This window comes from Nannizzia gypsea, genomic scaffold (genome assembly GCF_000150975.2).
Source record: "Nannizzia gypsea CBS 118893 supercont1.9 genomic scaffold, whole genome shotgun sequence".
Classification (NCBI taxonomy): Eukaryota; Fungi; Ascomycota; class Eurotiomycetes; order Onygenales; family Arthrodermataceae; genus Nannizzia; species Nannizzia gypsea.
This window is the reverse complement of record NW_003345193.1, coordinates 572,621-585,676: the sequence shown is the minus strand read 5'-3', so window position 1 is coordinate 585,676 and position 13,056 is coordinate 572,621. Positions and strand designations below refer to the sequence as shown.

At 49.4% G+C, this 13,056-nt stretch overlaps 4 protein-coding genes across 4 annotated transcripts; 2 read left to right on the top strand and 2 right to left on the bottom strand.

The window, feature by feature from the left end:
* Positions 1–545: 545 nt before the first annotated feature.
* Positions 546–5,091, top strand: MGYG_08461 (swiss cheese; the record flags this gene model as incomplete). The annotated part of the gene is made up of 2 exons (XM_003169508.1): positions 546–799; positions 867–5,091. 2 exons carry the CDS (start codon positions 546–548, stop codon positions 5,089–5,091), a joined length of 4,479 nt encoding a protein of 1,492 aa, XP_003169556.1.
* Positions 5,092–5,471: 380 nt separating this feature from the next.
* On the bottom strand, positions 5,472–6,856 carry MGYG_08460 (hypothetical protein; the record flags this gene model as incomplete). The annotated part of the gene is made up of 3 exons (XM_003169507.1): positions 5,472–6,468; positions 6,534–6,769; positions 6,833–6,856. The coding sequence occupies 3 exons, from the start codon at positions 6,854–6,856 to the stop codon at positions 5,472–5,474; spliced, it is 1,257 nt and encodes a 418-aa protein (XP_003169555.1).
* Positions 6,857–7,415: 559 nt separating this feature from the next.
* Positions 7,416–11,135, top strand: MGYG_08459 (viral A-type inclusion protein repeat protein; the record flags this gene model as incomplete). The annotated part of the gene is made up of 4 exons (XM_003169506.1): positions 7,416–7,424; positions 7,484–7,892; positions 7,950–11,034; positions 11,093–11,135. The coding sequence occupies 4 exons, from the start codon at positions 7,416–7,418 to the stop codon at positions 11,133–11,135; spliced, it is 3,546 nt and encodes a 1,181-aa protein (XP_003169554.1).
* A 419-nt stretch (positions 11,136–11,554) lies between these two features.
* On the bottom strand, positions 11,555–12,421 carry MGYG_08458 (hypothetical protein; the record flags this gene model as incomplete). Its single annotated transcript, XM_003169505.1, has 1 exon — positions 11,555–12,421. The coding sequence occupies one exon, from the start codon at positions 12,419–12,421 to the stop codon at positions 11,555–11,557; it is 867 nt and encodes a 288-aa protein (XP_003169553.1).
* Positions 12,422–13,056: the final 635 nt, after the last annotated feature.

The following is a 13,056-nucleotide window of genomic DNA, read 5'->3' as shown; positions in this document are numbered from 1 at the left end:
TTTCCAGAACCCCTCCAGAACTCGGCCTGCCTGCCGCAAACTAGCCGATCGTGAACTGCGTTTCTATTGAATAAAAGGCCAGAGATGACGTCGTTGAAGAAAAGAAAGGTTGGTCGGTGCGTTTTTGAGCTTATATAATCAATCACTGTAGCGGAAGCTTCCCGTCAACCTTAATTATTCTTCTGTCTTTTCTTCTTTCTCTCCTTTCGTTCTTTTTCTGCATTTTCTCATCTTGAGCCGCCGCCACCAAGAGCCTCAAACAGTGAAGAAAAGCTCTTCTCGTCGATGGTTTGGCTCAGCCGACCCCAAGCTTGTTTCGGAGGCAAGGGTAGGTTGCAAGGTTGTCACTTGCTGCCCCCGTTCACAAGTAAATATGCCGTTACTAATTGGCTTGACCAGCGATCCACCCACGTTCCTGCACCTGTCGCGCGGAGAGGAGAGGCCTATCAAGGAGTGAAAACGGGTAGTTCGTCCGTGAAAAGAGCAACATAGAGTCCAGCGCCAATCGCGCCTTTATCTTTCCCCAGGCTTGCCCGGATTTAACCATGGCTACCGCGGCCTCACCCCGCCAGCTCGAGCTTGAGCAACTCACCTCCTCGTGCCTCCCCTCCTGTCCGCAACATCCGGCGTACTCGCAGTACACAATGGCCGATTTCGCTGGCACCATCTTCCTCTTCTTTGTCCAGGTCCTACCGGGGCTGCTCTATTCGGTCATCACTTTTACCACTATCACCGTGCCGACAGCTCTGTTCACCCTCTTCTCCATGAGCTTGACCTTCACGATGAATTTCACGACCTTGTATGTACCCGGTTTCCCGACATTATCAGATACACGCGTACGACTTGATGGCTAACGTTTGACTTAGACTCTTAATAACCCTCTTCCTCGTCTCGACCATTAGCTGGTTTATCCGCTATCGATTCCTGAATATGTACGCCCACCTTCCGCCGGAACCTCAGCGGCAGGAACCTCAGATAGATCTTTTTCCGGACACCCAAGAGGGAGACTCAAAGCCGGGCCTAGCCAATTATTTAGATGAATTTTTGAGTGCCATAAAGGTCTTCGGTTACCTGGAGCGACCGGTTTTCCATGAGTTAACCAGAACGATGCAGACGCGGAAGCTTATTGCGGGCGAGACCCTCTTGCTAGAAGAGGAGAAGGGTTTCTGCCTTGTGGTTGATGGCCTTGTACAGATATTCGTCAAGTCGGCTAGGGAGCGTGGTAAGGATGGAGAGAGCTCTGTAGAAGATTCGATGGAAGAAGATGACGAGCAGCACCGCCACCACCAAGGGTATCAATTGTTGACCGAGGTGAAGAATGGCGCATCCATGTCCTCTCTTTTCTCCATACTATCTCTATTCAGCGAGGATGTGAAGCTCCGCTATCAGGAGGGGGGAGAGCCTAGTTCGTCCAGCCCTGTGAGCCCTACACCGTTTGCCGCTAGTAGTCCTCGATCTTCCTTCCAAGACCGCAACCATCACCACCGCGACATATCCCTCCAATCCAACGGCGGACGTCTTCCTACAGTCCCACCCATGACACTAGATGATACCACTTCCTCTGCTCATTTCTCTACCGCCCACACCCCACCAACTTCCTCGGCACAGAATCGGCGTATTCCTAGACGCTCAAGAACCAACTCCATTCATCCAGACATAGTTGCCCGCGCTGTGGTAGATACCACCATTGCCATCATCCCAGCCAGTGCATTCCGCCGCCTTACTCGACTGTATCCCCGTGCCACAGCGCATATTATACAAGTCATTCTGACTAGACTGCAACGTGTGACATTTGCCACGGCTCATTCATATCTTGGCCTCACAACAGATGTCTTGAGTATAGAGAAGAAAATGAACAAATTCACTTCTTTTGATTTGCCCAATGATCTCCGTGGAGCTCCACTGGATAGACTCAAACAGAAGTTCCAGAGAGCAGTGCAGCGTCTTGGGCCCGAAGAAGGCTCGAAGGGAATTGCTCTACATAACCCGGGTGTCAGTAATAGGCGGAGGTCAAGTAGCTCTCTGCGCAAAGATGCTTCATTACGGGCCAAGGTGTCTGCCGCAAATGGTCAGGCGGCAGCCTCCCCGAGCCCCCCTATCATGGATAGAGAGGCCTCAGGTATTAGTCCGGGAGATTTACTTTCCACTATTCAGCTATCTAGATTTGGTCCACGCTATGGCAACGACCGCCGACTTGCCGCACGAAGCACTTTTCACGACTCAAGCTCAAATCCTGGGATGAAAACTCCGATGCATGCTTCCCCTGATTCCAGCTCCCCGGGAAACTCCCTCTTTAACTCTCCGGCCACCGTCCATGTCAACGAAGATAGTGCTTTCCGTGAATCGATACTCGACTGCATGGTGAAGGCGCTAGGGCTGACAGCAACTACCCAGGAAGCTCTTCCTCTTCCCAAAGGCTTTGGGTCAGCCGATGGCTCTCCGCATCTGGTTTCATACGACTCACGGAAGCAAAAAGCAGTGTTTAACAATGCGTTTGGCTACATAGACCCGTATGAGGCGTTTGGGGATGGTGATTCGGAATCTCAGATGAGCATTTCTGTTACAAGCACGGGCGGGACGCCACCGATAGCCAACCTGAAGGCTGAACTGAGCAATGAGATCGAGATAGTCTATTTCCCCAAGGGGTCGGTTTTAGTAGAGCAGGGAGAGCGCAATCCAGGCTTATACTATGTTATTGATGGGTTTTTGGATGTTGGTATCCCAGTCAATGACAAGGGAGAAGATCTGATAGGTCCATCCAAGCGTGGCATCCACCCCACGGAACCATTACTGCCTCTTCGAAGACCTCCAGGAATGCCCCAGAGTAAGGCGTCTACACAAAATCAGAGGAAGAAAGCCTCCCGTCGGTCGCTATACATGGTCAAGCCAGGTGATTTAGAGGGGTACATCGGCTCCATAACTTCATATCGGTCTTTCACCGATGTCACCGCAAAGACGGACGTGTATGTCGGCTTTCTACCGCGGATATGTCTTGAAAGAATTGCTGATCGGTACCCTCTCGTTCTTCTCTCAATGGCAAAACGACTAACCGATGTCCTCCCTCGTCTGCTGCTACATATAGATTTTGCCCTGGAATGGGTTCAGGTCAGCGCCGGCCAGGTCATCTATCATCAAGGGGATGAGAGTGATTCTATCTACATAGTTCTGAATGGACGTCTACGATCAGTTCTTGAATCTGGTGATAACAAAGTAAGCGTTGTTGGCGAGCATGGACAGGGCGAAAGTGTGGGCGAGCTCGAAGTTCTGACTGAAACAACTCGTCCTGCCACTCTACATGCCATACGGGATACAGAACTAGCGAAATTTCCGCGCTCACTTTTCAATAGCCTTGCACAGGAGCATCCTGGAATAACTATACAGGTATCGAAGCTGGTTGCTCAGCGTATGAAGCACCTCATCAACACCAAGCTACTTGAAACTGGGGGTGAAAACGCTCATGACGAAGCAAGCAGCCTTACATCGACATTAAATCTAAGGACAGTCGCAATCCTTCCGGTGACATCAGGGATACCAGTTGTAGAGTTCGCAAGCCGCCTTCTTAGCGCATTCAACCAGATAGGAGTTCCCGACGGGGTCGCCTCTTTACATCAGGCGGATATCTTTAATCATCTAGGACGCCATGCATTTAACCGAATGGGCAAGCTAAAGCTTTCACAATATCTCGCTGATCTTGAAGAGCGCTATGGTATGCTTATATATGTAGCTGATACCAGTGTCAACGCCCCATGGACGCAAACCTGCATTAGCCAGGCCGACTGCATTCTTCTAGTTGGCGTTGCTGGGGGCTCACCCAGTATCGGCGAATACGAACGCTTTCTCTTAGGGATGAAGACGACAGCAAGAAAGGAGCTAGTTCTGTTGCATGCAGAACGATACTCACCGCCTGGTCTTACAAGACAATGGCTTAAAAACCGCATGTGGATTAACGGGGGACATCATCATATTCAGATGACATATCGTGCTACCCCTGAACCCGCCCTGCCACAAATCAAAAGATTTGGCACCGTTCTTAAACAACGTGTGCAGGTTATCCAGGCTGAAATACAAAAGTATACCTCCCGAAGGATCCGCCAGGAGCCTTTATATTCGGCAACGACACCGTTCAAGGGCGATTTCCACCGGCTAGCACGTAGATTATGCGGCAAGTCAGTTGGTTTGGTTCTCGGAGGTGGCGGAGCTCGTGGGATTGCCCATATAGGGGTTATCACGGCCTTGGAGGAAGCTGGAATTCCAATTGATATAGTAGGCGGCACATCGATTGGTGCATTTATTGGTGCGCTCTACGCCCGGGATGCAGATGTGGTGCCTATGTATGGCCGAGCAAAGAAATTCGCAGCCAAGATGGGCAGTATCTGGCGTTTTGCACTGGATCTTACATACCCATCCGTCTCCTACACAACCGGCCACGAGTTCAACCGTGGGCTTTTCAAGGCGTTCACTGACAGCCAGATTGAAGATTCGTGGCTTGAGTTCTACTGTAACACCACAAATATCAGCCAGTCTAGATCAGATTATCATTCTTCCGGCTATGTATGGCGCTATGTACGTGCATCAATGTCACTAGCAGGCCTCCTTCCGCCGCTCTGCGACGAAGGTAGCTTGCTTCTCGACGGTGGATACGTGGACAACTTGACCGTTTCACGCATGAAATCTCTAGGTGCGGATGTGATATTTGCTGTCGACGTGGGTGCCATCGATGACAACACGCCACAGGTATACGGCGACTCGCTCTCTGGGTTTTGGACAGTTCTCAACAGATGGAATCCATTCACGGGCGTTCCTAACCCGCCTACGCTATCCGAGATACAAGCCCGTCTTGCCTATGTCTCGTCCGTGGACGCACTTCAGCGGGCGAAAAACACCCCAGGCTGTCTTTATATGCGCCCGCCAATTGACTGCTACGGGACCCTGGAATTTAGCAAATTTGATGAAATATACCAAGTAGGCTACCAGTATGGAAAGGGATTCCTAGAGAAGCTCAGGAAAGAAGGGTCCCTGCCAATGCCAGAGGAGACCGAAGAGAAGAAAAATATGCGGAGAACCATGGCACCAAGACGTGCAAGTATTTAAGGATCCAAGGCAGCAGATATGCCGGGGATATATATACATTTACACCCAAGTTACCTTTTCTATTATTATGATCAAATCAGGGAGGCAACTCTTTTTTCATTCTTCAGCATCATTATTTATACCCAGCCTGCGATACCCAAATACACGGAATAAATCATTCTTATGCATTCAATTCACCTACGGAGCATCAACATGATACTGTAAAATATTACATCATTTATTGGTTTTCGTGACCTTATAATACTAGAATTGTTATATGTTGAGTCCTCAGTGCACGTAGTTTACAGCAAATTGAAATTACGATCAATACATAATAGTAATAATAACCAATAAATCCACTGCAACTCCAACCATGATGCCAGTAATAATGTGACTGCCCTTTAGCTAGACTGCTCCTCTTTGATATTTGACGGGCCCTTTTGCCCTGGTTCCGGTTCTGCATCGCTACTCCAGTCTGCGTCTTCACCTGCAGACAAAACGACCCCAGCATGTGGCTCGCTACTTACGCTCATCTTGCGGTCAAATTTGTTCCCAGGGCTGTCAGCATCTGTGGGGGTCGAGGGCTGTACCACTACCACTGGCTGCGATGGTCTCTGAGGCATACTCTCACTCCGACTACGGATATGTTCTTTGCGAAGCATATCATGAGCAGCAGTAGCCTTCTTCTCCTCACCATTCCACCCCCCACACCCAACACAGCGCCATCGGCCAACTTCTTCTAAAGTGCGAATACCAGGTGCAGCTTGTCCGTTGACCAAACGGCAGTGGGCACATATTAGTGCCAGGCGGTTTTTTGGAAGCGTTTCATCTTCACCGAGGAGAACATCAAGTATCCTGTCATACCACTGAGGCTGACGGGGTTCAATATGCTGGGTTGGAGGGAAAGCACTGGGGTGGAAACCTGGCTCATCGACAGGTTGATGCGGTACCTGCTGTTGCATTTGTGCTAACCGTAAGCTAGCCGGACTGGGTGGATTTGATAGAGTAGGCACAGGTGGCCGGCCATGTCCTTGACTCATAGGGCTGGACGGGAGGGACCCGCCAGGTTGTGGCCGTCGAATATTAGCGGTAGGAGGAGGTGTCATTCTAGTTGTTTGTCCGGAGGATGGGAGAGAGGTCCGAGAACCGGGGCCATTGCGTTTTGAGCCTCCATGCTGATTCATCCCTTCCACGCCAGCACCTTGTTGTGGAGAGGTAGATTTCGGAGGCTCTGCGCCATATTTTTCAAGTAACTGCAGCGTAGAGTTATATTTCGTGGCTTCTTTCAGCTTCTCGATAGTCTCGTCGCGTTGCCTCTGCAGTTCTTCTAGGTATTTCTGTGTCTTCGTGATTCGGTATTGGAAGAATGCTGCGCCTATCCGCCGAACTGTGTAAATTCTAAATACCAGAAAAATCAGCAGTGATACACCAGAGACAAATTTTTAAAACGGGACGTAACATACACTACTGGGCTACCTGAGAGAGCTGTGTACTCTACAGGCCCCCACTGTTCCCAGCCTAGCACCAGTACTGCAATGAGTGCATACAATATGTATGCAAATGTAGTATATAGCGTCCATAGTGCTTTGAACCGGCGAGCACGCTGCCTGTGGACCTCTAAGCTGCCATTTGACTGTGCGATCTTCTCAGACAGTCCTGCGAGCGTCTTCTCAAACGACGCTGGAGAGTTATCAGGGCCCTATCAACTCATCGTTAGCTGTTGTAGACCTGGTCCATATACAGCAGAGGGAAAACCACTTACTCTCCATGGCCAGAGGGACACCATGGTGATTCAGTATCAGTGAACTTGCTTCATATCAGCATATCAAAACCGCCGGCCAACGCTGCACCGCCGTCCTCTTGAGCGTCTCTTGTGTGTTAAATGTTTTAGAACCCATCGCCGGCTTTGCTGGCATCAAGAAGAGCCAGTTGGAGTATGGCTGACTAATCACGACGACGATGCTGCGTGTTGGCTTTCCAACAGGAAGAACCGCAAGCAAGTAAATATTGATACAGCTACAACGACATTTACATTCACACCCAGGAGTACGACAGAGACTTTTGGTTGCGATTTGAGGGGTATGAGTGTGCTGGTCTGCAGGTTGGCAAGGCTGCAGTAGTTCTACAAGCGTCAGGGGGCCGACTGTTTCGTCGAAATAGTTGTTGCTAGGGGGTGCCGATGCTCAACACGATCTCAACATCCAGTCTTTGCCCATTGTTATACAGCTCTATAGTATCTGACAGCTACTCATAGAGGGTTCTACATTTGAATGTACGGAATAATCTGTACGTAACCGTCTTTTGGATAAACCAAAGAAGCTCGCTGCTACAAGCAGACTTCCACAATGTTCCAGGTGAGCTCATGCGGCTGCGACTAGGAACTGCGACTTGGGCTGACACAACTCCTTTCCAGCGTATCCGCGGTGCCATTGATGCTAGGATAGCCGAAGAACAAGCCCGGCAGCGAGCCAGTCAGGAGGCTCTGTCCCGCTCGAACTCAGCCGCCCGGAAGTCCAACAATGCATCCCCTTCTCAACGAACAAGCCGAGTGAAGCAAGATGGTTCTGGAATCCCATGTCGCGGACCAGACCCAGCCGAGTTCGATGGTGACACCATTATTGGAGATGATGAGTCGGCAACAGAGGCCGCCTCATCTAATCAAGGGCCAGAGAAAGCTGGGTCAGAAAGCTCAGGGCAGCAGGCGAAGGGAGATGCTAAGGAGACCTCTACAACTGGGTCGAAGGATGGATCCGTGAATGAGTTACCCACCGATATCCGAGTCAGACTGCGAAGGCTGGATAAGCTGGAAGCTAGGTATCAAGGTATGTATAGGTAGAATTCCACGATTAAGGACCTGTGAAGTTAACAATCGCATGAAGAGTTGCTCAAGGCTTATCGAGCCGCACACGCCCGAGTCCTTACTATCGAACCGTTCGAAACTGCTCTTCGTGAAAATACACCTCTCACGTCTATTACAGATCCTCGTGCCTTGACCGAATATCTAAACCAGATTTCATTAAAAGGTGATATGGTGGTGGAAGAGTTGAAGCGGGTGTCGTCAGAGCGCGATGAGTTCAAGGCCAAGGTAGAAAATGCCGAGAAATCCGCAAAGGAAGCTTTGGATGAAGTGTCCAAGCTGAAGAATAGAAAGAATTCCACCGGAGACTCCCAGGCAGAGGATAAGGAGCAAGCTACGCCGACTCCTCCACCGATTAGTCCACATGAAGGGGAAACTTCGGATAACCCAAAGAAATCACCGGCACCTTCGATGTCTTCGATGACAACTTCTATCCCTGGCCTATCCATATTTTCTCCAAAGACGAAACCAGTCTCTTCACCGCCACCAGTTGAGGAAGCTGAAGAGTTCTTTTCCTTCGACAATGAGATACCGCGGTTAGAGTCTGAGATCAAGGCTCGTGACAAGGAGATTACTGGGCTCAAGTCTCAGGTGAAATCATTGACAGACGATCTCGCCGTGGCTCGCGAGTCAACTGAGGGCATGGTTCACAGCCTGGAATCTGCCACCCGCAAGCTTAGTGGGTTGCGTGAGAGTAAAGATCACCAGGAAGCTAAGCTTGCGAGCCTGGAGTCATCTTTCAAGGAAAAAATTACGTCTTTGGAGTCTAAACTAGAGTCGGTTTCCTCGAACCTAGACAAATCTACTGCAGAGGTGGATGAGCTGAGGTCCCAGATCAAAGTGAAAGAAGAAGAAATCAACCAGGTTAAATCAGATTTGAATGTCCAAGAGCAGAGCCAGGAGAACAATAAAGGCGCTGGCAAACGGTTGGAAATTCTACAAGGCGTTGTAACGAATCTGAAGTCTCAACTGAAGGAAGCCGAAGACACGGTATCGTCCTTAAAGGCAGAGTTGTCTACAAAGGAAGCAGAAACAAATTGTCTCAGTTCTGTGGTTAGCTTCATTGATAAGGGCCTTGATGATAATGAGACCTGGAAATCCGTCAGAGAGCGAATTGTGCAAGGCGAACATGTTGATTTTGCAGAAATCGAAAAGAGCATCACAGGTACTGGTCATTTGAAACCCGCCGGAGACACCGATATTCCCTCTGCTACTAATACTGCCCCTGCTGCCGCTAATGCCGCACCTTCAAGTTCAAAAAAGAAAAACAAGAAGAAGAAGAAAGGTACCAAACAGGAACCTGATGAACCTGCTGAAGTGGTAAATGCCAATACACCGCTGCCAAACTCCAGCGCTATAAGCGACCTTGAGCTTAAGATTCAAAAACTGGAGGTAGAGATCGCGGAGAAGGATGCCGCAATTGATCGCCTCTGCTTGAAGCTCAAGGGAGAGGAGAACCTTCGTGAGGAAATAGAGACTCTTCAGGATGAAGTTATAAGCCTTGGGCAGGACCATGTTGAGGCAAAGGACAAAGTCAAAGAGTTGCTTGCAGGCAAATCTGCTCTTGAGCATCGTGCTGCAGAATTTGAGAAGGAGATAGCTAGTCTACGCTTGAGTTCTACGCAATCATCTGATGCCGAGAAGGCTCATAAAGATTTGTCAGTGGAATTTGAGGACCTGAAGTCAAAAGCACTGATCCTTGAGACGGACCTAAATGCTGCTCAACAGCTTGCTGCTACTAGGTTCAAAGATGTCTCCGATCTTCGAGAGTCTCTGCAGAAGATACAACCCGAGTTACGCTCTTTGCGAGCCGAGTCGGCAGAGCTCAAGACAGTGAAAGAAGAATTGAAGACGAAGACATCACAAGTATCAGACCTGGAGCAGAAACATGAGGATCTACGGTCAGAAATGAGGAGCCTACAATCCTCTATCCAGGAAAAAGACTCTGAGGTTAAAACGCTCCGCCAGAAGATCAGCCAAGAGAGTAATGGAAGACTAAAAGCAGAGCAAGCTCTCGAGATAGGGCAGGCCGACCTGCGCTACTCTGAAGGGAAGAAGCAAGAGGCAATCGAGGCAAACGAGAAGACTCTACGAGACCTCTCGAAAACTGAAGAGGATCTCCAAGTATCACAGTCTAAGCTTCGCGATCTTGAAGGACAAATATCCCAACTTAACAGAGATATTGAACAGCTACGTGACGACATCAAGCTAAAGACAGCCCAGTATTCCAGCGCTCAAGGCCTGATGAGTAGCATGCGAGACCAGGCATCGGAAATGGCAATGCAGGTAAAAGAGACAACCGAAAGATGCGAGGGTCTAGAAGAGGAGGTTGCCGATGCGCATCGCCTACTCTCCGAGAGGTCTCGCGAAGGAGAAACAATGAGGCGGATGCTCTCAGACATTGAGATAAAGGCAGACATTAAAGTTCGAGAACACAAAGAGAGACTTGAAGCCGTTATCGAAGAACGGGACCGAGCCGAAGATGAGGCTAACTCGGCAAACCGAAGAAGAGCCAGGGAGATTGAGGAGTTAAGGACGAAGGCAAGAGATGCTGAGAAGGCCCTGAGGAGGATGGAAGAAGACAAAGACGAGGTAGAACACGCACAAAGGGAATGGAAACGGCGACGAGTCGAGCTGGAATCACAGCTTGAACGCTCTAACCAAGAGCTCAATGAGGTTAAAGATGCCATGTCACATTTGCGGGATGCACTCGATGAGAGCGAGCGTCATGCAAAGGACCTAGAAAAGGAGAAGACCGCCCTTCACCGGTCTATTGAGGAAACGAACCAACGCCTTGAGAAGCTCAAGCGAACCAACAAGTCTCTCGCTAGCGATTTGAAAGCTTCCCAGCTGCCGAACAAGCGCGGGATCGACTCTGGTAACCGGTCACCACGCTCCTCTCTTGAATCAGCCAGGCAGCGTGGCGTCACATCTCCGCCTCCAGGCCCAAACAGCGGTCGAAACGGCTCAATATCACGGAACGATACACCTACTCCAATTGACTACGTTTACCTCAAAAACGTACTACTACAATTTCTGGAGCAGAAAGACCGAAACCACCAGAAGCAGCTGATTCCAGTTCTAGGGATGCTGTTACATTTTGATCCGTAAGTTGTTCTCCAACCGTCGAGCTGAATATCCAACTAACCACTTCTCTCTACGCAGAACGGACGAGCAGAAATGGATGTCAGCAATAACATCACGATAAATGTAGCCTCAGCTGTAATCTAGTATCTTTTTCGATGGAGCCTGGCTCACTAACTAACACGATGTAAAATTTTCGGCCACAGTCTGTATTACTAACAGGATAGCAGGCATACTCCTGAGCTCCTCAGAGAAACTACTTCCGAAAAAACACCGTTTTATGGATTTGTTTGCTCCGCCTCGTCTTCTGCCTCGTCGTCTTCTTCTTAGTATTGATGCGCGGTGTGTTTTCATTCAACCGCAGCTTTCATCTCCGCTATCGTCATCGCTAGATCCATAGGGTGAAACATCGCCGTCTAAACGCTTGATTCGATTCTCCATCCTCAAGGCCCTTGTCATGGACGAACTGGGTGCAGCAGACGAATTTTCACGGTCAGGTTGAATCAGCTTTCAAAGTGTCTAAAGAAAAACTGCTCTATAGCGTCAAGCAGCTTCTTCTCCTTGGTAATAACCATACAAACGACCGAATAGTTCAGCTTCCATCCTTTCCGCGGCAAGAGGCCCCTCGCGAATCTCGCCCATCATGTCATTTCCAGGAGGAAAATCAAATTCTAAGGCTGGCTCAGCTGCACCACGAACATTACTGAGCACTGTCTGCTCAAAATGCCAACGTAACAAAACGTCAGACACCCTGTGCGCGTCTCCTGGCTGGCGGCAGATATTATCGAGAGTAGATCCATGGTACCTCCTCGTATTCACCTTAAAGCTATAAACACGGTAATCATCGTCAGGGTTAACCGCAAGATCATACCCATCCCATAACTGATGGATATCTGACCGGAGCAAAAGGCCGTTACTAGGGGAGTTCACCCCTCTTTCATCTGTAATAACGTTCGAAAATCCGCAGCTCGTGAATATCATCGATAAAGCAAGAGGAAAGATATGGGCCGCCTCAAAACCGAGCCAATAATCTAGGCCAGCAGCATCATTTACTAAGCCAGTAATAACACAGCGGCCATCTCGCTGCCTAACATCACGTCGGAAAGTGTGATCTCTACCTGTATCGTAAAGTGAAAGAGTCCGTCGGTAATAGCGCTCATCACTTGGGGTAACATCTTGTCCTGGAATAGTTGAGGATAAAACGTAGTAGCCAGGCTCAACAAGGTCATCTGTCACAGCCAGTGGAGTCGTTGAACCGCGTCGAGATACATCGAAGCCACCTCTTGGACTGAATGCGATATTAAGCATGTTCAAGAGCTGGCGTTGGGTCAGATTGTTCGCTGCATATAAGCCTCCCTGGACAACACCGGGATGAGACGCAAACTCCACCCAGAGGTTTCGGCTCTCCATGCTGCGAAGTTATGTAGTACAAGAAGCTGACTTTGATCTTTCAAATAATGATTAGCTATACTCACAACCCCAGCAATCAAATGACTTTTACCTAAGCTTTGTCAAATAACAAACGAAGTGGTGCTTGCCCGGTTGTGCCCAAGTACCGAGATGAGCGAAGCCGTGAGTGAATCCATACGTCGCGGAAGCAGTTCTTAGGAGAGACAATGGATGAGTTCCAATGGAGGTCGAGTTCTCAGTTTTGGTGAAGATGATGGTAGAACCGAACATGCAAGGAAACGGCGGCTGTTGGAAGCTGCAGAAGCGCCGTGCTTAAGCGAAGTGTGTGGCACGTGATAGATCACATGATATTCTCCGGCACTACTATCTTCCGTAGCCCGAGGGTGTCCGCTCAAACACGTTCTGAGGCGGTAAACGTTCTTAATAAAGTAACGACTGCTATACCGTCCCTCTTTATTTATACGTATCACAGGCGGGTTACCGTGTCGGGTCTCTCTGTGCCGCACAAACTCTATATTCCGCTATGGTACCTAGGTACCTAGTCGGTTCCCCATATAGAAAATGGTCGGTCTTAACAAACCTCGGATTCCCCGTCAAAGGGCGTGAATCTGGTTGCCGATAAAGGGCGTTTGCCA